At 42.3% G+C, this 24197-nt stretch overlaps 1 protein-coding gene across 1 annotated transcript; it reads right to left on the bottom strand.

The window, feature by feature from the left end:
- Window positions 1-12683: 12683 nt before the first annotated feature.
- Window positions 12684-21502, bottom strand: LOC103779899 (ELAV-like protein 1; the record flags this gene model as incomplete). The annotated part of the gene is made up of 2 exons (XM_008947544.1): window positions 12684-14261; window positions 21277-21502. Coding segments are annotated over 2 exons (551 nt in total), but the record flags the coding sequence as incomplete, so codon positions are not given.
- Window positions 21503-24197: the final 2695 nt, after the last annotated feature.

Genomic DNA, 24197 nt, shown 5'->3' with positions numbered 1-24197 from the left:
CCCACCACAGGGACACCTACACTTGTCACACCTTCCCAAAACCTCTCCTTGTACCCAGGAAACACTGGGAGAGGGGTTAAGGAGGGTTAACTTAGGGAAGAGCTACAGCACTTCCCAGCAATTTCCAGCTGAGAATTGCATAGCACATCAGAGGGATTTCAACAGAAGTAAATGCTGAAAATGCATCCCAAAAGCTGAGAAATTCATGGAACCCCCCAGGTGACAATCTGCTTCCCTGCCCCTGACACTGTCTTTCTTTAAAGTGACTCTCTTAAATTTCTTGTATTTGTAATTACCTAAGTTTATTCTTATGCAACACCACACCAAATGCTCTACGAAAGTCCATGTAAATGGGAATTACTGCTTTTTATGTGTTTATAAAAAATTTGCTTATTAAGAACTTACCAAAGACAGCCACCAAACTGATGATTCTGTGACAAAATTTGAACCATTCCATTTACCTCTGTATCTTTAAATATATCACTCAAAATGTGAAGTGTGCAGCTTTAGAATAAATCCTTTAGGCTATGGCTTGATGGGATCAAACCTCCCCAGCACACAGCCCTGGGAAGAAGCCCCCACAGCCTCCAGCACCCAGGTTAGCACTCTGCAGGGACGAGTGTCCTGTCTATCAAACACATCACACGGTACCAGGATCAGACCAAGGAGCTTGTCCTGCCCCATCCCACATTCCCCCAACACACACCTCCTGGTACTCGTTGTTTTCCACTCCCCAGTTACAACTGGGACTGAGAAGTCAGTATATTTACTGTCAGAACTCCAGCACTAATGATGCACAAACACTTCTGTCTCTTCTGTTTTGCCTCCACTACAGTCATCTCCTTGGAGAAATCTATTGTCACAATCTATCCTGTCACTATCAGCCATCCTCCTTCTGCCACACAGTGCTCTCCCTTCAGCTGACAATGGAGTCTCTCTGTCCCACCTCACAGCATCACCAACTCCTTCACCTCCTGACCATCTACATCTGCTTTTGTTGCTGACCAGTCCTCTCTCACCCCCCTCTACTCTTCTTTCCCTTCAGTATTTTAGGTTGGATTTTTTTTTGCTTTTCCCAGGAATGCAGACTGATGACCAATACCAGCAATTTTGACTTCAAAGCGACTCCCATGCTCCTTCTCACCTGTACTGTCCACCCTCTAGCCCAGCTGGTTTCCCCAAGTCCTTCCTCCAGCCCCCTCAGGCCACCCAGGAGACACCAAGCACCCACAGCACGTCTGAGTGCACCTCTGGAGCAGCCCCAGGCTGCCCTGTTTGATCCCACCCTTTATCCACCCCTCCAGCAGTGCTGGTATGTATAACCCTGTGGGACTGCACAGAAAACAGGTCCAGGAACTGACCCAGGTTTAAATGATCTACTGCTGAGGCTTATCTTTCATTTAAAGAAGTCCTACCAATAGTTTTGGGAGGACAGGTAAGATGATGGTGGAGGGTTGATGTAAGATGCTGGAGACTGGAGCACCTGTAGCAACATCATCACCTAAACCTGTACCCAGCACTCACCTTTGGAGTCTTATTTGTGTCTACAATGATATTTGATGTATTTTATTTAGGACCTCAATATCTAAAATCCTCTTGCAATACAAAAACATTTTTGAAGCCACATCACATCATTTTAATAACCTGTTAAGCTTCCACACAGATAGGAATGCCAACAGTGGGAAAGTGCAGCTGTTTTAAGGCATTTTCTGCTCCAGTGAGGAGCAGGAGATGGACACACCCTGACTGACAACAGAGCTCCAGCTGCAGCACTGCTCAGCAGGAGAGGATCCCACTGCAGCACATACCCTACAGAAGACTGAAACTGAGGAAAAACCTTTCATCCTTGTTCAGAAGAAGACACCCCACCTCTTCTCCTCCTTTGGGTTGTGCAACAAAAAGTCCACCTTGGATTAGATGATGGTGACCTGGATGAGGTGATGGTGACCTGGATGAGGTGATGGTGACCTTCCTCACTGAGCTAAAGGGTGCAATGGCTCAGAGCTCCCACTCAAGTCCCACACAAAGCCCTGCCCTGCCCCAGCACTGCCCAGAGCCACCTTCCTTCCATTGCACTAGCACCCAGCAGCTATGAGGCTGTCCCTAAGTTATTTTTTGCATTTCACATATTAAGTCAGATTGCCTTAATCTCACCCATTCAACAAAATGTCTGTACTTTTGCCTTTTTATTCTTCCTTGGATATTGCCAGCTTGCATCACTCCCTCACCCAGCCCCAGAGGCACACTAACAAAGGAACTGGGAAATCAGATTCCATCCAGTGGGTGCTGGAGCTGTTCTTCTGTAAGGTCAGTATCTGTGATATGAACATGGAGAGGTCGAATTCAGGGCAAACATTCCTGCCCCAAGGCCTCCAGCAGCCCAAGAGCACGTGAGGCTCCAAGCTGCCCAGCTGAGTGTGCTGCATGCCCAGCTCTGGAGGACAGCACAACACTCCAAAACAAGGCTCCACCTCGTGCTGCAACTCATTACCTTTGAGAAGAACTGTGTTTGAGTAACACAAGATGCAAATCAGGACAGGATGCTCCCTAGGAGCTATCACAGAGCTGAGGACAGTGCTGCCCAGGAATAAAACGACTGGTACAGGTCCTTAAGAGTCCCAGCTGAGGGACTGAGTGAGGCACAGACACCAGAGTGGTCGCCCCTCAAACCTGAACTTGTATTGTTCAGAAAAGCAGCACTTAAGACACTCAGGCAAGGCTTCAAAGTGTTTTATCTAAGCCAGCACAAGCAGCCAGGATGTCTATCCTGGAATCCAGTGACAGGAGGAGGGGGAGAGGGGCCCAGAGGTGCACCCAGGCTGTCGAGCTGTGTGCCATGGCATATGCTGCTGGTCACTGCCTCTCCACTAGAACCACAGTCCTCCTCGAAGCTGAGCTGTCCTCCTTCCTCCAGTCCTGCAGTAAGAAAGGATTAAAACATTTAGGACCGTGAAATATGGTAAAGAAAACGAAAGGGGGAAAATGTAGCAAAGGTGGCTTAAAACAAAACAGAAATAATTCCACAAGTCACTGCCTCCCAAAGAGGTGACAGCATTTCGTGTCACAGACAGAAGCCATGGGGGATGCTCCCTGGAAAGCAGTGACATTGTACATTACAGGGCCACTGCTGAGAAACAGGAAGATAAACCACGTAGCTGTGGCCATTTTATAGAGTTATTGCAAAGGAAACTTTAGAAACATTTGGCCATTAATTTTTTTACCCAGCAGGAGATTAATTTTCTTAAACTTCCATTGCTTACTCATCACATTACTGTGCTATTATTAACAATACCTTATAAGTTTTAAATTAACTTGGATTTTTAAGGATATATATCCTTGTATGAGTTTGTTCAACACTGTGTAGGCATGTGAAAGAGCATGTATGTGCATATCCAGCAGCTGCACCATGCTGATACACACAAATAATGGATACATGTATGTATAAATACTCTATAAATGCAGCCCACACCCCTTTTAACACACACACAAGCAGGTATTAGGTGTGTGTACACACACAAATTGTGTGTATACTGTGTCTCTTTAAAGATGCAAAGCAGAAGGATCAACTGGGGACAGAAAGGTGAAGTAGGAGATACAGTCACAAAAACGTTTCCTCCCAAATTTTGCAAGTCTGGTTAGACTGAAGCCAAACCCAGTTGTGGCAGGGCTCTAGAGGCAGACAAGCTCACTTACCGTGGCTGCTCCCAGGCTGCAGCACAGCCCTGAGATCCTGAGTGTGAGTGCATGCTCCTCCAGGACACCTGAGCTGGAGCCTACTGAGGTCTAGGAGCAGGGAGCAGCTCAGCACTGTTTACACTGACTCAACACTGCTCCTAGGCAAACAATTTCTGCTTTGCTCTCCTTTATGATCTTTCTTTGTAGCATGCACGGGCTGGACTTGGGGGCAGAATCTGTTCCAACACATTCAAGCAGAATTTCAGTTAAAGAAAGTTTAAAAGGTCCACTGATACCTACTCAAAGAATACAGGAAGCCCCCAAATACACTTTTATTAAATTCAGTCAAGTTCCTTTTAAGCTCTAATTTAAGTTGAGAACGTGGCCTTTAATAAGTGCTCCAGCTACAGCTCTGCAGAGACAAGTCAATCCTATTTGAGAAGCTGAACATTCAAGCATTATAAACTCTAATTACAACTCAAGAAAATAAAATCTGTGTTTTAAATGTGACAAATGGCTTAAATTTGTTCTGTTGCAAAGAATATTTGCCAATGAGTTGGAGGCAGAAGTTAGGTTCTGACAACCTAGATTCAGATTCCTGTTCTGCTCAATTCACTGCTTCTACACATAAATACTTCCAAAAAAAGAAAAGTATGTCACAGTGCAAAAAAGCAAAACATTATTTATTGACCTTCATTCAGCTGCATGGGTAACAGACACACACAAAAGTTACCCCAAATGTTCCACTTTTCCTTCCAGTCTCCTGCTGTCAGCAAGTGATGAAAGGAGAAGACAGTTTAAGGAAAAGAAAGGTAGATTTTATAAAAAAAAAAAAAAAAAGAAAAATCACACAGCAAAAGGAGAGGAGATATTAGGGGAAAATAGCCCCCTCTGACATCTAACTGCTGGCTGTGCTAGGGGAGCACAGAGATGGTGGGATGGTGGCCAGGCTCCACATGCTTTCCTGAAATAGTTTCTCTTACTGCCACAACTGGAGACAAAATCCTGAGCTAAAGGCATCATTTGAAGGACCCAGAAGGACATTTCTAATACTAGCAGTCTTCCATTTGTCTTTTTTTTTTTTAAAAAAATAGGAGATACAAAGAAAAATACCCAGACAGAATGGATTATCTTCCAGGCTGTCTCCTGCCATAGCAGTGAGATGGAGCTCAGCACAGTTCAGCATCTTCCACCCCCGCCCCCTCCCTGTGGAGGTGAAGGGGGTGCCATGTAACCATAGGATAGAGCCCAACAGACCCCCCAGCAGACCAGGTCAGGGAAAATCTAACACCAGGGAGTCTGACAGGAATGCTGCAAAAAGAGAATCTCCACCTGAGGTTTAATGGGTCTACGTGAAATTTTTTTGCTTTTGAATCACCAGCCACTTTGAGCTGGGCCCACACTTCATGGGGCCATGTCTGGTTATTAAGCTTTTCAGTGGTTGATACATGTTTTCCCTCATTTTGACAGAAGAAAAACCTGGAAAATACAGTGGTGGTAAGGATGCACCTGTGCAAAGTGAATCCCACAGAATAACTAACAGCTTGTGGGAGCAAGAATGCAGAACTCCCCAGGAAAAGCCAGGAAGAGTCTAAAATTCTACACTGGTGGTTAAACATTCCCCACTAGAGCAGATGCTGCACCTCCAATAATCCATCGTTACACCAGCAGCAAATGAAAATACTCATTTCTGCTCTTTACCAATTTTGCACAAATGATGATTCCAAGTTGGTGAACAGTGGACTGAGCAACTCCCTTAACAAGAAAAAAGGACTGGAAATCTAGTTCTGCACTGCACCCAGATGCCTGAGCTGATGCAGCATCACCATCCACTCCCTCTTACCATACAGGAGACAATTTCTTTTGACATCCCTTTTCACAGGTTAGTCATTAAGACAAGAGGAGAATCAGAGGCAGTGCCTCAAAGGTATGATAATCAGCCCAGCTCTGAAAGAGATGGATCACTTCTGCAACTAAGGAATGCAGCAAGGCACGTGCTGAAACTCAGCAGGAGCCGACCTCCAATTTATCAAAACTTCAAAAAACTGTGTTAGTGAAAAAGGGAGCAATGACTAATCTGTGCTCTATCCTGCCTCAGAGCCTCAACCTGCCCAGCAGAACCAGAGCACCCTGCCTGACCCGAGGACTGACAGATTTCTTGCTCTCAAGAGCTCTCTTCAATTTCAAGCTCTGAGTAACAGCATAGCCAGGCTTTAGCTTTGGTTTAATATCATAAGCTGGAGAAAAAGACATTTTTCCTGAAAAATAAAAAGGAAATTGTGTGCCTTCTTTTAATTCCATCTTTCTACTAAAGCTCCAAGTAACAAAATCTTTAGGAGAGTAAGCTTGAATAGCCTATTCATGAACACAGTTCAGATTCTTCTGGGGAAAAAAAAAAAACAAATTCCAAATTGCACAATAATAATCCAATTCCTGCAGGAAAAAAAAGACAAAATATGAACAAGTAAGTAAAAGCCTAATTCTATTTTGAAATATATCACCCTTCATCATAGATCATTTAAAAACATCGTAGGTATGTTCCAAACAAGTACTCAACAAAACCAGCAATGAACATGTGGCAAAAGTACAAAACTCCTCTGTGCTATTGACAAAATTCCATTCAAGCACTAACACTAGCATAAAACACCCAGGCGTTGTTTTCTAGATTATATTTTCAAAATTAAATGAAACAATGCTTTTAATTCCATCCACAGGATTCTACAAAGCTGCTGCTTCATTGAACAAATCTTTGAACTGTTTCAATATGAAAATTCCCGTTTTCCAAATTGCTCAAAAATCATTGCAGAAAATTTCCAAGCACTTGAACTGAAGCACAACCAAAGTATGAACTTGGTACATTTTTGCAGTTACTTCTAAAATATGTTAATTTACATAAGTAGTCTAAAAATAACACAATGGGATTCAACTTCATTTTAGACATTTGGAAAGCAGTGTCATACTTTATTTAAAATAAACCCATGTAAAAACAAAGTTTAAATGAAAATGGTACCTGAAAAATAAATTATTTGATATAAAACAAATCAATAACTTAAAAACACACTAAATATACAAAACGTTTAACCATATACTGTACAGTATGGAAAACAATTGATAAAATCTTCTGTCCCACAAAGATTAATTTATAAACAAAAGATTACATAAGTTAACGGAAAGTAAATCAATAAAAAGACTAGAAGTACAGTATTATTCAAAATTACTGGTCAAATAAAGGTTTATCCCAACTTATGTTTCAAATGTCTCAAGTCATTCTCTTCTCAATGACCAAGTGAAAAAAGTTCAGCCGTACCACTGAAAAGTTGCTCAAAAATGTTTAAAAATAAGGAACAATAGGATGAGAATAAAGATTCTAAAACGTGAACACAGTAGCAATTTCTCAAGGTTTCAGGAGGCAGTTCTAATATTACTGATTTTCCATCATCATCAACAAAAAGAATTTAAGTGCTGAAAATTCCACTCAACAGAAAAATATTTCTAGTTCAACCTTTGCCATTGTTTTCCCAAGTGTGATATAGAACAAACAAACGCAGCAAGACTGAAGGAAACAGTAACAGGATTTAGAGTCCAATCCACTCCCTGGGTGTTGTGTTTTGCTTGATAAAGGCTTCAACGGGTTTTTAAATCAGGCAGAAGGAGAAAGCAACACTCAGGAGGTTTTAGTTTTACGTAGGACTCCTACACAAAAGCAGTTCCCAAATGCTGCTGGACCTGGTTCACCTCAGAGAGGACACCTGCAGGAATGAACTGCAGCTCTCCTCCTGCCAGCTGTGCCATGGAGAAGTCACACAACACGCAGGTACCACCTCTTACAACAAACAGGGAGGTAACTGCGACCCTTTATTATCAACTCTGCATTTTTTTTTTTTAATTAGTAAGTAGAAAAATCAATCAGGTTTAGGAAATATAGAAAATAAACTCTAGTCTTTAGACCTGTATTGGTTCTATTGTGCTGAGTATCCGACACTGAAGAGTGCAGAGATACGTTAGAGGAACTTGCCTACGGCACAGAAAGACTCTTCTGCTTCCCAACAGAGAGATCAAAGTCCCTCAGGTGACAAATTCAGTTCCTGAAAAAAGAAGACACCGACCCCAGTGCAGCCCTGCTGCGAGAGCTGCTTCCTTCTGCTAAGTGTCAGTTTGGTCCCTTTGCTCTACAGCTACTCTGAGCAGCCTAGGAGTAGAAATGTTACAATAAGGTGCTTCACTGAGAGCATCCCAAAGGACAAATTTCCCCCTTGTGGAAGTCAAAACCACGGCAGCCTTCTGGCAGAGGTAGGGGGAGGACAAACTGCTCCGTGTGGGACTGACCCATGAGATCAACCTCAGGAGCTCACAAAAAGCTGCACGTTAAAAAGCCTCCCAACACCCTGTTTTGCAGGCAGATGTATCAGAGGACCTACTTTCAAGAAATAGGTTATTATAAGACCTGTTTGTTTTGTTAAAAAGAAGTAAACACGGGGATATTCTCCAAGTTTTTTTCTTTTAAAAGCACGTCTGTAACTATCAACTAGCCAAAAAGTAATTTTGGTTTTTATGGTTCAGAATATCCTGGGGGAAAAACATAAAAATCTCCTGAAGTATTTGAAGAATCTCTACTTTATTGACCTTACCCAGAACATTAAAGCAACATAAAATTTTAATAAATGTTTAGGGACCTTAGAAACTATTCATTTCCAAAACTGAGCATTCAAAATAACGGATCACCTTTACAGTTATTTCGTCATTTTGGTTTCAACTGCTGAACATTCTTTCTAGAAATGTAGCTCCACCAAATTTTATTTTAAAGATTTTTAATTGCTTGGTATAAACAACATTACTGCAGTGTTCAATGTCCCTACAAAAATAGGTGCCCTCTCCACACTGACACCCTTTGGTCATCTGGGCAAAAGTAAGTGACCACAAACTGACCAACTAGGACTGGCTGCAGTGAGGAGTTTCTCCTAGTGACTTGTGTATCTCTGAATTTTCAGTGTTTTCATGCTACCACAATGCAGGTGTACAAAGACCATACCCAACCAAAGGGAAGGACAGGGATGTGTGGGCACACGCCACTGTGGGGCTGCTCTGGACAGTGGTGTTTCCTGATTTCTTCCACCCTAAGGGATGGACCCTCCAGCCCTTCTCAGTCCCAGGTCTAGGGCAGAAGTGAAGGGGCTGGCACAAGCTCGGCCCAGGAGGCAACATTAACTGCATCAGCTCAGTTCCCGTCCTCTAGCAGAAGAGAGGATCACAGCATCTCAGGTAAACCAAGCTTACAACGATGGAGCTTGAAGAACAAAATAAATTCAACACTTTAGTACACAGACACCATCTAAAATGGGATCACAAAACACACTAAGCTGCTTTGGACTTAGCTCATGTTCATGGCTCTTCTGATGCTGCCCTCTCACCTGGAGGAACCGTACCTGCCTCTGCCAGCTTGTACAAAACACACAGCAACAGCTGAGTCTCCTGTTCTGAATTTACTGTGAAATCTCCCTATCTGCAAATGCTTAACAGAAGGTTTAAACTGTGACCAGGCTCGTGGCTAGCTCCCCACACAGGGGTGAATACTATTCATAGTGGAAATCTGAGAAGCAAATGTGAGTTACTAAGTAGGAACAAATACTTTTATTAATAAATCAGACTGGAAAAGACCAAGTCTGAATAAAGTCTTCAAGGAATTTAAATTTTGACAAAACTCAATTTTTTTTTCTAACATACTGAGAAAAACCTGATTGATTGTTTTTATTCTGTACAACACAACTAAAGCCCAGAACCTCTTGACAGAAGTTTAGAGGTGGTCTTCAACCACAATCAGGACAGCTTTGCTCTTAACTAGGTATTGCCTCATTTTAGAGTGAAACTCCAGTCTTGCAAAGAATGAAGACTGCTCATGTGCAATTTTGGAATCAGCCTTGTAACAAGCAGCCCTGCCTTGACCTGAGAAGAGCCCTCTTGGGAGTGTCAGATCCAACAGGTATTTGAAAAGAGGGGAGAAAAGGACAGGTACAAAGTAAGGGCAGCACAGTTTCCCCTTCAGAAGAAATATCCAGATCAGTCACGATGATTCTAAAGCAATAATTAAAATAACACCAGACATTCAACAGCTGGTAAAATTTCCTGAAGAAGAGAATGGGCTTAACATTCCAGGTCCTGAAGGCTGACCAGGTCTCAACACAGGATCCTGCCCTTGCATAGGAAGCCTTTTGATTGCCCCAGAGGCCAAGGCTCAAGGGTGACGGAGCTGCAGACTGCCCTGGGGTCAGCAGTGGGAACACCCAGCGTGACTCAGGGCTGGGGAAAGCTACAGAGTTCCTGAGAACTGCTAAGTGTTCACATGCAGACAAGTGCTCTCCTTCTGAAAGCAAGGGAGTTTTGGACACAAAGCCAACAGGTCCATTTGAAAAGAGAGCCCAGCTGAACTCTGTCAGCAGCATCACTGGTCTCTGCCACCCAGCTGGCAGATCCTCAGCTCTGAGCTACCCTGACCATAAGGACATGGATGAAAAAACCTCCTCCCCTTGCCCTTCTATACACAGGCAGACAAACTTCTCCTTTTGTCACCATATTTGTCTGGCTAATCAAGTAAGTGTATAAAGGAAATGGTGTTGCCCAAATTGCAGGTTCACAAAAGCCAAATTTATCCCTTCAGAAACACTGGCACAAAACCCCACACCCTGTCCCCTGTGACATCCAAATCCTCTTCTACATCCACACACAAGAGCCTGCAACAGCAGCATGGCCACAATGATGTGTCTGCATCAGGGATAATGCCTGATCCTTCAGAAGCAGGTACCTGGGGGTGTCCTGTGAGGCTTCTAACCTACTCTAAAGGACCCAAAACCTTCCCATCACAGCTGTCACAGCACATCTCCAGTATGGACCATCAAATCCAGTCCTTTAAAATGAGATCATCATGTCCTAATCCACCAACCAAGACTTTCTAGTATTCTCCCCCTTACTGAGCCTACTACATCTCATGAGAAATGTAAGAGACCTCTAGTCCAAGATAGGGCTTTGGTTTTGCAAAGATCTTTTAAGCACTCCCTATGACAGAAGCGCTGCCTAAAAGAAATGTCTGTATTTAATCTAATTAAAGGATGAAAAAGCAGAACATATCTGCAGTTTTTCTAAACTCCCTGAGGATTAAGAGGCCAAAACCTCTCTTGAAACAGGTATATTCAAGGGAGAGCTTCCAAGCAGCTTATGCTGGATGATGTGGCAAGGAAAACAGTGGTTCCCACCTCTTCAGTAGAAAAGCTGCTGGCAAACTATTTGTTGTAAGAATTCAGTTTCCACATCCAGAGTTTCCTTTTGGTCTTTACTAGTGATACATGGGCTATTGTTTAGGACCAAAGCATTAAGAATATATGCACAGTTTTTTCTTTACTTTAGCTATTTATGCCAAGTATTTATTGACTGTTAGAAAGGTGCAGACCATACACTCCTTTTGGCATCAGCCCTTGATGTATCAGTAGGATTTTGTTTCCTCTTTTCCTAACTCAAGCACTGGTGCTTTGCTCACCAAAACTGCCTATTTTCAGAGCACTATTAAAGGAAGCTGGGATCAGGTATTTCCTAAAAGAGATGTTTTCATACCACTACTGGAACAATATCCTGTATTCTCCTCTTATTTAGCAAAGAATGAAAGATGGAAACAGAGAGCAGCAGTGCGATGACAGTGATGCCAAAAAGTCTCCAAGAAAAGGGTTTTTTTTAAAAAAACCAAAGTGGCAGCTGGTGAGCTCACAGCAGGGTGCTGCTGATCCAGCTGGGATGGCAGCATGCCTGTAGCTGTTACAGATGCAAAGTCACACTCAGGGTGTCATCTGCTGGAAGCCTGAAACCCCATCTAAATGCTGTGATAAAAGAGTAACTCCTATTTAGGGTGAAAATTAATCTTACATGAAATAAGGCAAGAGAGAATGACAGGAAATTGGAAATTCTTGCAGACCCATACAACAGGACAGCATGAGGTGAAAAGGTGATGGGACACAGTATGAGGACTTGTCTATACTACTCAGTTTTAACTTGGGAGAAATCTCCCAAGTGCTTCTGAACCTCTCCTTACACAAGGAAAAGAAGTGTCTGTTGAAGTGATAAATGAATGATGATATAGATTGGTGGAAAGACCTGGAACAGACAGCCAGAAAACACTTTGGCAGGTGAGAGTTGGCTGAGTGCTCTGTCCCAACCACTGTTTTACAGACCATTGTGCTTCTCAAAAGATGGCAGAGTGAACAGGAGTGGCAGGGAAGGCAAGGCTGAATGTATTAATAGCAAAAATCCCACTTACATTCACTGCACACAAGCTCAGAGACAGTGGGAGGCTGCTCACCGAGGCAAGGACTATCTACAGTGCTTTAAGAAATGTCAGGGACAGCATTTCCTGGACAGTGCTGAAGGTACTGAATGGGGATGGGCAGCCAGTTAGCTGCTCTGCAGACTTCTTCAGGCTGTGCAAGACTGCAGATCCTACTGGAGGCAGAAGGGAAACGATGGTGAACACGAGGCAAGGTCAGCTCAGGACACAAGCAGGCAGCGTGGAAGAGCCTCTGGAATTTGAAAACACACTTTGGGACTGGTAGAGGTCCACACAAAAAAAGGAGACACTGCAATAAAACTGCCACTGACCCCCATTTTCATGTTTTCTCTGTCTTCTGGCCACTGAACATCAACTCTACACCTGAAAGTTGCCCAGGGCAAACCTCTAATCGTGCACAGTATCCTTACACAGCCTTTACCTGATGGAGTAATCCTGTTTGGGTTTCCTACCAAGCAACACCTGCAGGGTCACATCAGTCTGTGGCACACGGCTTCTGTGTGACAGATTTATTGTGGTGCTCTTGTTTCACAACCCTTTTTCTTCTACTCATCTGTCAAAGAAGTAACTTAAAACTCTTGAAGAGGAACTGCGGTTCTTTAAAACAACACTCTTTGAAAGCTGGACACTTTGTGCAATACTTAGCAAAAAAATAACAGAAAATAAAAAACAAAACAAAATTTGAGCAAAACAAAATCAAATTTAATGTTCTTAAATGCAAAAGTAAAAACAAACAAAAAACACAAAAAAGCAAAAGAAAATTAACAGAAACAGAACAACTCAAAGTTTCAAGGCAGTCTGCAGAAAACTTGGGGGATTAATCTTCAAATCTACAAATCAAAGGGTTTTTTTTTTTTTGTTAATATCTAACTTGCAAGTAGTAAGTACTTTTCTGCTGAGTGTTCAATAAGTAAAGCTAGTTGTCAAAACAAAATCCTATTAAAATAGAAAATTCTAGCACTCATTAGAAGGGATGCGAGAAATACAATGCTCAAATGTTTATAACTGTTTTTTCTTTACGAAATAGAGCTACCAAAAGGAATTCAAACTATAATGATCTTTGAAAATGAGTAAGTATCTTGCTGCATTATAATGTACCAGTAAGTAGTGCACCATGCATTAAATATTTGGACAGAAGAGATTCAGTTTGATAAAGTAGCAACATAGATTCACACTCTTTTTGGAGTTTCATTTTGACTCTGTCATCTTCCCGGAGTTTCTTTGAAACTCTTTGGTCCATTCCTATTAGAAAGTGGGTTTTAAAAGTAATGTTTCTAAAACCTTTGAATTTAACAGCTCGGCCATTGCTCAGTGTGCAACTTACCTCATCAATGGTGTTAAAAGTTATGCTGGCATGCTACTACTTACAAGACCTTGACTTTAGAAAGCCTAATCCTCAACTACATACGTAGCAATTAATTGATCAAACAATTTACTGTCAACTAAAACATTAGTATTTCTCAACTTTTCTTCCATACTACTGAGTCGGGGGTAGGTAGAGAAGGTCACAGGAATGGGTAGGAAAAACAACAACATAAAAAACAAGAAAATTAATGAAATCAGCCTAATATTTTCCACAAAATTCCAGTTTTCGCAGACAACATTCAATGGAACAAATGTTAGTCTCATAAGTGAAAGCATGCTTCAATTTTACCACCATCCAGAGGGTCTAGTTAATGCAATCTACTCAAAGATTTCAGGGGATTTTTAACATGTTTTAAATGAAATAACTTAAAGGAACTTAAAATTGGTCTAACATTGTGGGATTTCAAACATTTGAACATGTCAGTTGCATCCCAGAATATAAAACCTTTTTCACTTCTCATTTAGACTAAGACAAACACTTGTGAAAATTGGCGCAAAATGAGTTTTACACTAACAAAAATGTTTCAACTTCTGTCACTCAATTATCTATTCCATACAAAAAGCACGAGCAAGTTATTTGTGGGACTTGTTGGTTTTGAAGGAAACCTGTAAGATTTTGTCCCCCAGGCGGTAGCCATTAAGACTTGCTATGGCCATTGCAGCTTCTTCATAGTTTGTCATGGTCACAAAACCAAAACCTTTGCACTTGTTGGTGTTGAAATCTCGAATAACTTTCACATTGGTAACCGCACCAAAGGGGCCAAACATCTGCCAGAGGATTCCCTCATCAGCATCTTGACCAAGGTTGTAGATGAAGATACACCAGCCAGAAGATGCGTTTCCTGGAACATTTACACCAGAAAGCCCACTCATGTGATCTACACCCATAGGAGAGAACCTAGCAAATAAAAAGCACAATATTTCATGTAAAAGTTCAATTCAATTAAGCAAATTAACTTGAATGGGAAGCAACTGAGAATGAATATTTTCTACATGGACATCAAAACCGCCAGAAAATAACGTTTCCCCATTCAAATTGACAATCAAATTGACAGCTGCCAGGGGAAAAAGAGTTAAGTATTCCAACTGCTTATCAATAGGGAACTGTCCTGAGAAATAGGGAGGCAACAGAGCAGTTGCAAGGCACGATTACATGATTACCTTCACAGGGGATCTAGATGGAGCTCTGAGACTCAGCTAGGCTGTTCAGAGCACTCCATGGGTCAGTGCAGATCTGCTCCCGTGGGGATAACACCTCCCCAGAGGCCTCAGCCTGCTCCAGGCCACCCTCAGGCACCTCCCACTTACTTCACTCAGGGAGCGTGCATCCCATAGCCTCCTTTTCTTGCCTCTAAAATGGTACCTTGGGAACTCTAAGTCAAAGGGTTTCTTTGGGTTTTGCTGGGGCTGGGGAGAGAGGGAGTGCTCTGGTCTTAGGAGTAGAAATGGTGTGTAGTAATTTAAATTTCCCCTTTTATTTATTTTTTGGTGGAACACAACAAAACCTACTCCCTTTTCCACCATAAGGCAGCAGGTGTAGGAAAACACTCCCAATATGAGCAAAGCTACTTCATAAGCCACAGTTGTGCAGACTCACAGCTATTAGGCAGCTAAGGAAATATTGGCACTTCCTCAGTCAGTTCTGAGTAGCTGGGAGCGCCACATTTTTAGCTACAGAATTTAAATCTCAGGTTTTTACTCCTTAATACAGGTTATGCAGATATTCTAGCTGCAGTAGCTTTCAAACATCAAAGTAGCAAACCACACTGAAGGAGTTTTACAATGTCAGTACGCAGGAATGGTTTTCTTATTAATTTTACACCAACTTTATACTAGGAAAACTTATCTGACTTTACCAAACTGGAATTTTCACATCACCTACCCACACTTCCTAAACTCTGCTTCCTGCATAGTATCCCAGCAGTATTTATGCATAATAAAAAGCAAAATTCCTCTCCTTTTTATGCCTTGCTTTGTAGTATTTTCTCCTATAACCCACGTCTCTAATTCCCCTTTATTCTATCTCTGGTCTCCATCCTAGAAATTCAAAGCTTCAGAATATTTTAATGCAATATTACGGCTGCACAGCTAAGCACTCAAAGATCAGAAAATGTGAAAGTTAAGGTTAAAACCTCAGGTTGATCCCTCGTGCTTATGTATTATTTAAAAATGTGAGGTCACGTGATTGTAGAAATATAATTATACTATACCAGGGGTTCCCAAACTGTGGTGTACCACTGGTGATATGCAAACCACTTAAAAGCGGTACACGTGCTGCTTTCTGCCAAGAACCTGGCGGAGGCAGTTCCTGATTCTCTGCTGACCTGGAGGAAACAGGGAATGGATGTCTGGGCAGTGAACGCTGCATTAAGTGCCAAACACTTCCCCACTGACTTTTCCTTGCCCTGCACAAAGACAAGAGCTGCTGCTGTCTTTCTAGAGGAGGGAGGGCTGGAGGCAGTGTGCCTGGGAGGGAGGGGGGCAGAGCTGCAGCAGCACACACATCCACGCAGGGCAGCCAGGTCAGTGTGGCACCTCGGGCCATGCACTCATACCACAGAACCACTCAGTCACCACCTTCCCTGCCCCAGGCTCGCCGGCGCTCCAAGAGAGCTCAGTTCCTGGGACAGCTGAGCTGAGCCTCTCCTGCACCCAGAGCAGGGGCAGTCCTGGGGGCACAGAGCCTTCCCCTCCATCACAGCCTGGCTGCTGCTGCTGCCCCGGCTCAGCCCTGCTGGCTACCTGCTGCTGCTGCTCCTGGAGCCCAGTGCAGACACCCCTGAGCTCACGCTGCACGTACTCACTGCCGCTGCCACTGTTGGCCAGCCCCAAGCAAATCCATGTTTGGGAATCCTTGTACTACAGTAAAACTGAAAAAGCAGTTAAAAGGATCAGAATGTGAATGAGACACGCTGGTCCACGTGATCTGATGGTTGTGTGACATAGCTACTACTCATTTTGCTTTCATATAAAAATGTTCTTGTGTTTGCATGCTTTATTCCCTTTTTCTGCCCGACACCTTCAGCTCTGTAGCTTCTTTCCATTTGAGGAACGATCTGGTAGGATGTTTTTGTTTTCATATCTGGTAAGTTTTCATCTCAACAGATCACCAGTCTTGGGCTCCTGCTCACGTGTGTGGAGCTGAAGAATCGCCAAGCTCAGAACTGCATGATGTTGGTTCCAGCAGTCAGTGTGGCCCTGACCCCGCTTGCTCTAACCCCTCGGGCTCTGCCCACGAGCCCAGAGCTGCAGTGCAGCAACAATGGGAAACACCTGTAGAACATCTGTAGTGCTGGGGGCTGAATGCAGGAAGACAGCGAATCTGAATGCATATTACAGGCAAAATGCTACCTCTGTTCTTTGGATACAGCAATTTTCAAACATTCTCCTCTCTTCCTGCTTTGACTCACAAACATTCTACAGTTTAATAAAAAAACCCAAACAAAACAGGGTCAAAACATTCCTAAAAGACTTGAAAGATAATTTAAAAAAAACACCTAACCATGGGAAACATCACACATAAAAGACTTGAAAGATAATTTAAAAAAACCACCTAACCATGGGAAACATCACTTCACACACAATATCCCCTTACCCAGATGTGGCATGGTTTGAAAGTGAAGCTACACTTAGCAAGCTCACATGCAAAAAAAAGATTTTCACAAAAAGATTTCTGGTTGGTTAAAAACCAACCATCATAAAAGAAATTTGGACAAGTGACAGTAAATGGGGCAGAGGATCAGACCTATGTGGAGAGCACCCGTGATGAGCAGAGCAGAGCAGAGCAGGCTCCCACCACAGTTCAGCTGACCTGGCAAATCTCAGTGCTCAGCCTGTGCTGAGGGCCCGAGCAAAGGGGACACCAGATCTGCTCAGCCTGGGCTGACAGCCTGTGTGTAGGCAGTCAGGCACAGAGCAGCTCATACAAAACACCTTTGTCCTACAGGAAAAGATCTTTTTGACCACACAAACTGAAAACCACTCTTAGGAAGTTGTACTTAAGGGTGTTTAAAAGACTGATTTGGCCAAACAACATTAAAGCCATCAGAGATCCAAGATGTTTCAAAGAAAATGTTTTTCAAATTCCATTAACATAATTTGAACAATCTCAGTGTTATGATACTTACTGCTGGTGTTCTGATTTTTGTTGTATTTATTTTTATACTGTCTCCTCCACATTGCTCTTTCAGTCCTCCCTAAGCACCTGTGGATGATGTTACCATGGATGGTTCTCCTAAGTCAGGCTAACCTCAACACTCTAACATTTGGTGACAGCCACAGTATTTTTAATCATAATCTTCTTCACTTTCTAAGCTTCCCATTTATATGAATGACTTATTACTACGTGCTACTGTTCTGAGACTGCTTCATTTACTAGATTCTGGGATTAACACCAAAGGACACAGTCTCAGAAATTATTCTCCTAAATGAAAACAATTTCCTTTTAGTTCTATGACAGTCCTATCAATTTTTTTTGGTGAATTCTTTTCACTGCAACCTGAGAACTATATACAGCATCCCAGATGGGAGCAATCCCCCAGCTTAGACAATGGTAATAAGCAGTAATATTATTTTTAATATTAGCCTGTGTTGTCTTTCTACATGAGCTTGGCACCTTTTTATTTTTAAATAGTTCCAAAAAGAGCAGTTCAACTAGATTGAGACTGGTCACATCCACTGCTTCTGACACAAGCAACTTCTTCTCCTGTCCCTTGACACAGAGAGGAACAATCTGCTGGGTACAGAACAAGATATGTTGAGAGTTTGGTGATACAAGCTTTAAGCCTGATAGAACATGAAATGTTCTCAACACAGACAACCTGCACCAAGTGACAAATTGGCTTAGAAGTTGAAAATTTAAAAAATTTCACTGGAGTGAAACAAAACAGATGCACAGGAGTTGTCTGAGCAACAGCATGAGTGACAGGGTTAAACACCTCAGAGTCTTCTTGCATCTCCCCTTGACTAAGGAATTACCAAGAAATAGCAACTCCCCTTCAGGCATTTTGGACTTAACTGACAGACTCTGATATCAACTGAATTATGCCCATTAAAACACGTGGGAACTGGCTCCAACCCTGAACAAGACTGAAGGCAAAACCAGCTGAACTGGGAGTACTTTTGAGATTTTAAAGAACATCTTGCAGCATAAAGCTCTGGTGAACTGTAAACACAGAGGACTCCCTGGGGCTTTGGCCAGGCTGCTCAAGTTTTAGGAGCTGAACTCCTTAATTTCATCAGAGTTCAACACCTAAAGATCTGCTCTTAAGTAAACAAATCTTATATCTGAAAGAAATCCTTGCCCAGATGTTTTATCCATCCTCCAGACACAATCCCATGCTGCAGCACCCTTCCTTCTGGATGGGAATAGTCTCAGAACTGGCAGGCCAACCCAGCACTCCCAGTGGGACAGGGCTTTAAAAGCAGCTCCTGACGTGAGCCACAAATACCAGAGGAACTACACAGGATTAAGGGGACATTAAAGAAAGGGTTTGAGCGATATCTGTAGGAAATTAATAATTACAAATTAGATATACTAAAGGCCTAATCCTGGATTTACAGGGATATGATGGAACAAGATGAAGTGTAATCAAAATGTCAGTTTTAAGTATTCAACCTCTATGCAGTAGAGACCACAACTGTAATTTATACAGACTGTGAGCTCCTTGGAAGCAGCTTATCCTTTCATCATGTTTTGTTTCACTACACAAAACAAACAAGATTCAGTTCAAGCTCAGGTTTCTGAGTTTTACCACAGTCATTATAACTCATTAACTTCAGCATCCCTTAAGGAAGACTCACTAGAACAACTTGCAGTTTACACCAAAGGTGGGAAGAAAAATAAAAAAGGGCTGTGGGAGGGTGGATGTGTTGTGCACACATGTATGTGCATGCTGTGCACGTGTGATTGAGGGAAGTTTAGTAAGAAGTTCTTGCAGGTTTGTGACAAGACATGAAAAGAGATGGACAGTTCTTGCCTTCAAGTCAGCTGGTGACTCTTGTCTCCACCACACATCTGTAACAGCATGGCTTAACCCAAAACTGCTCTGTTCCTACCTCTGCCAGTCTGTAGCACCTGAAAATCTTCAGCTCTTTCTCCACCAAAGCCCACAATTAGGAAGAGAAGTTGGCCAAAAAGGGTTAAAAATGAGCACTGGGCACAGACAACTTGATTGGACACGGTTACCACAGAAGCAGGAGTGGAACAGAAAGAGGCAGAACATTTTCTTTTCCCTTACCCTGACTTGTGAAATACCCTGCCTCAGAAACACAGGCAGTGCCTGCAAGCAGTGTCAGCACTGCTCCTGATGCACCAGGGAAGAATAATGAATGAGCTGGTCATCAAATGTCAGTCTCACCTGCAACTGTTAACATAAATACATTAATTTTTACTGTTACTGAGTGATTGTTATAGGACAGAATTAAAGCTATCTGGTATGTTAATTATGGATGTTAATATTATTTCTACTGCTTATTCTGATGCATCTTAATTCTGTTATAAAATTTAAGCAGAAAAATGATGAAAAAAGGTCCAGTTACATTAAGAATGAAAACATGAGACATAAGCCTCAAGATTTTACTAGGACCAGGACACACTGAAGTCTTAGCTGACACACAAGACAGATGTTGAAGCTTAATACTTCATCTAACTGCCAACAGTGTAGAATTTCATTCCTTGGTGTGGCTTAGGAGGTTTGGGTGCAGAGATCTGGATGAGTGCTTCAGGGAAATTAAATACCCTTTGAGGAGCTGCCTGCATTAAACCTGCCTGGGCTACAGCTGAAGAGAACTGGAGAATGACTGAGGTCAGCAAGGACCCTCTGGAAATCCCTGAGTAAACCTCCCTGCTCAAAGCAGGGGCACCTACAGCATGTTGCTCAGGCCCATTCCAGACAGGTTTTAAGCATCTCCAAGGACAGACACTCCACAGTCCTTGGGCAACCTGTTCTATCACTCTATGCATAAAAGAACAGAAGACTATAAAGTACTAACTCCCACTGGTGACATTACACAGTTCTTAAAATGCTAAACCAAAGCATTATGGAAGTGTCAGAGCATTACTGCAACAGCAGCACTGCAAAAAGCTATTTTAGTTTTTAGTCCAATTTCACTGAGCTAATTGGAGACCTCAGAGGAGAAAAAGGAAAAAAAAAAAAAAGGTAAATTCTCAAGAGGAAACACTGCTCTCAGAAACACGTTTCATAACACAGCAAATTACTTATCTGCAAGAAGTAAATATCATGCATTTTCCAGAGCACACTTCAACAGCAACACCCTCCCTTAAGCAGCTGAGGGAATTGACATTCAAGCAGCTGGTGTTCACAGCAGCTAAGGCAATTCTCAAAGGCAAACACAAGATCTTCCACAGCTCAGGAAGCAGACAGTGTGTTGCAATTACTCAATCATCTTTCTGAACTTATGAGGACTCAAGGAATGAGAGATCCCTGCACAGCTCACGAGGCAGGCAGAAATCACCCAGAATCTCTTAATCAGAAATCAGGTTTTCCTATTTTACCACGACACCTCCCTGCTGGAACCAATGGTTCAGAGCTTTAAGTTGCCCAATTCCATCTGCATTCAGACACGTGGACTCCAGAATGGGGATCTGTTGAGACAGGCATCTACCAACACCCATCTGGAATCTGCTGCTTTCTATCATCCCACTAGACACTGTGGAGACACTGTAGTGTGTGGACCTTTACATAATTAAATATAACTTTTACAAGTGAGATTTTTCCTTTAATCATATTTTAATTTGACAGTTTATTTACATCACACTGCAGGACAGACAGTGCACTAGGCATTCATTCACACGTGCTGCACTGGAGAGGTTGCTGCAGAGCTGCAGGAGGACAACTTCCCACAGACATGGGAACAGCACAGCCTGAAACGAGTTACTCCTCCTGACCTACCTGAATCTCTGTGCCTGGTGGTGCACGGGCCCTCCAAAGCGTCTAGCTGGCGAATGACACAGCTGGGACAACAGTGCCACGTTTTTGTTCTGGTTAGGGTTGGCTGCAAACTTCACTGTAATGGGTTCCGAGGAACCTGGGGGTTTGTGACCATTGAAATTTGTAATTGCCTCTTCTGCTTCTGACCTTTTGTCAAACCGGATAAATGCGACCCCTCTGGACAAACCTTTCAACCAAACCAATAAAAAAAAAGTTCAGGATAAACTCAAATTAACTTTGAAAGCAAAAAAAAAAAAAAAGAAAAAAGTTAAATGTTTCCATGGTCACAGCTTTCAAGTTCTCTACATTTACTGATGGTTCTTCAGCAGCTAGAGGATAAAACACAAAATTAAGAAACAAAAGGCAAATTAGCACGTTCATTTCAGCTCTAACAATCACAGTGACTAAAGCACTTAAAAAAATAAATCAGTGTCATAGAATTCCATGAAATCCACCACCCACTGACATTTCCATTAACAAATAAATCTCCAAACATTTTAAAATAATTCCACAAAAAAAAGAAAAAAAAAGGAATTCATTTCAGCTGGTTAAAAACAAAGCAAACCTCCTTAGCTTTGGTTACTTTACCACGAGAAAGCATCTGCAAACACAAAACTGACACAGGTTTTTGCAAATGTTTTCAGTTCTCCAAGCCAAAAACACACTCTGCTTTGTAGATGAGGCCACAAAGGTCTAACGATGCTAAAATAGCTTCACCTTTGGACATGAAGAGATCACAGGTTCATCAACATCACTTCCATCATTTCTAGCTGCCACATACCTTATTTTTAATTCATTAAAACCCAATTAAGAATTACCTCATGGCAACTGTACTTGAAACATTGACACTGCTGTTAAACATTTGTGTATTTTTTCCCTTGTTTCAGACCCTAACCACGAGATCCTTCTGACAGAGAGAAGAGTTACATCTTAGGAGATCTCTCTTCCCACCCCACGCCCCACCCTCACACTTCTCATCTGTGACTTGATCATAACCTGGAAATATTCTTTATCCCAGTATAACTAAGTGTACATTTTGTTTATGTCTCATTCCAACACAGTTTATTACAGCTAGACAAATTCTAGGGCTTCACCAGCTCTGTTTCAGGAAGGGCTGTATCAATTTCACGTTCTCTGCTCTACCCCAGCACAGGGCAATTTTCAGAGACAGTTTCAGAAGTTGTTTAAGCCTATTATAAATCATGGAGTTGTCTACAACAACTGAACATTATCTGTTGTGTTTCACAGGTGGAAGTGCAGCATGACAAAACCCTTGGCAGGCAGCAAGCAAGCAAAAGGGAATCCAGCCCCTTCAACTGCCCACAGGATGGTCTCTAGGAAACAGGTATCTTCATCTGGGGTACTTTGAGATCTTCCATAAAACAACAGTTCCTCTTCTCTAGGGCATGTTGTTACATATGCAAATTCACAGTTGGGGACAGACTTTTGAGCAGGGCCTGATGTCACAGGACAAGAGGGGATGGTTTGAAACTAAAAGAGGGAGATTTAGACTAGGGAGAAGGAAGAAACATTTGCTGCTGAGGGTGGTGAGCCCCTGGGGCCAAGGCTGCCCAGAGAGGTGGTCACTGCCCCATCCCTGGAACCATCCCAGGTGAGGTTGGACCAAGCTCTGAGCACCCTGCTCTAGCTGCAGATGTCCCTGTCCCTGCAGGGGGTTGGACCAGATGACCTTGAAAGTTCCCTTCTAACCCAACCCAGCCTATGATTCTGTGACTCTTCTCCACTTCCATGCTGCTCATCTTAGTGCCTCTCACTTGATGTATCATAGCATTCATTTAAAAATATAATATTGTAGAAAGCATATTTTTAAACAGATTAGTTCTGAAATGCTAGAAAACCACCTCTGCTGAGAGGGTCTGGAACCATAAGTTAAAATCTGTCCTAACTGGGCCTAGATCAAAATCTGAAATGGAGTTTTAAAGGCAAGGCACAGCTACAATCTTTAAGGGAATGGAAACCTCTACTGGCAGCCAGAGAGCGATATGACTACTTTGGAGATTTGCATTAATATGTTTTTTGTGCTCTAGAAGTCTTTTTTTTGCTTCTACCTATATTTGTCACCTGCATAACTAGCTCTAGAGACAGAATCATACAGATATCAAAGCTGGACAAAATAAATCCTCCTCTCTAGGAAAGAAAGGATAGAGTTTTCCTCACTCAGCACGGGAGTGGCTGCATCATCAGCACCCAGATCCCATCTAGTCACCTCAGATTCATCTTATGCACAATCCAATTTACAGTGTAGTCTGTGCAAATTAAAACCCTTAAAAGCAGGTACCACCACAAGGAGCTAGCTCTGATGGAAGTACTTAACACTGTAGTCTTCAGCATTTAGTCAGAAAAGCTGCTGATTGCCTGCTCTAAGTTACTCTGTGGTAGATTCCTCACAGAGCATCAAAGTTGCTGCTTAACTACTATATATAAACATACATATTACCAGATGTGCTACATGTGGAATTGCTAGAATTAAACTATCTTCTACTCTAACATTGCACATTCACAATCAATGAAAACGTGCATGTAACATTCTTTTTAATCTTTTATAAATATTTAAGTGTTCTCTAAATTCAAACAGGACATATGGGCTGTTGGAAGACACCACACACCACCTCACATTACACAAGCCATGCTCTTCAATGATACAGTCTGAAATAATTATGTAAAGAACTAAAACTCTGTGAAAACACACTGTAATGTGGAGCCAGAATGAACATGCTGATGGAAATACTTCACTTTGGTGTCTCCTGAGCTGAGGGCCAAGCTAAGCAACTTCCCCCCCCTTTTTTTTTTGATAACACAAACAAAATACATTTAGAAAATTCAAGAGGCTCATATGTACTAAGTGTATTAAGTATTCTTTT

The sequence above is a fragment of the Merops nubicus genome, unplaced genomic scaffold (genome assembly GCF_000691845.1).
Source record: "Merops nubicus isolate BGI_N331 unplaced genomic scaffold, ASM69184v1 scaffold2519, whole genome shotgun sequence".
Lineage (NCBI taxonomy): Eukaryota > Metazoa > Chordata > Aves > Coraciiformes > Meropidae > Merops > Merops nubicus.
This window is presented reverse-complemented; position numbering and strand designations above follow the sequence as displayed.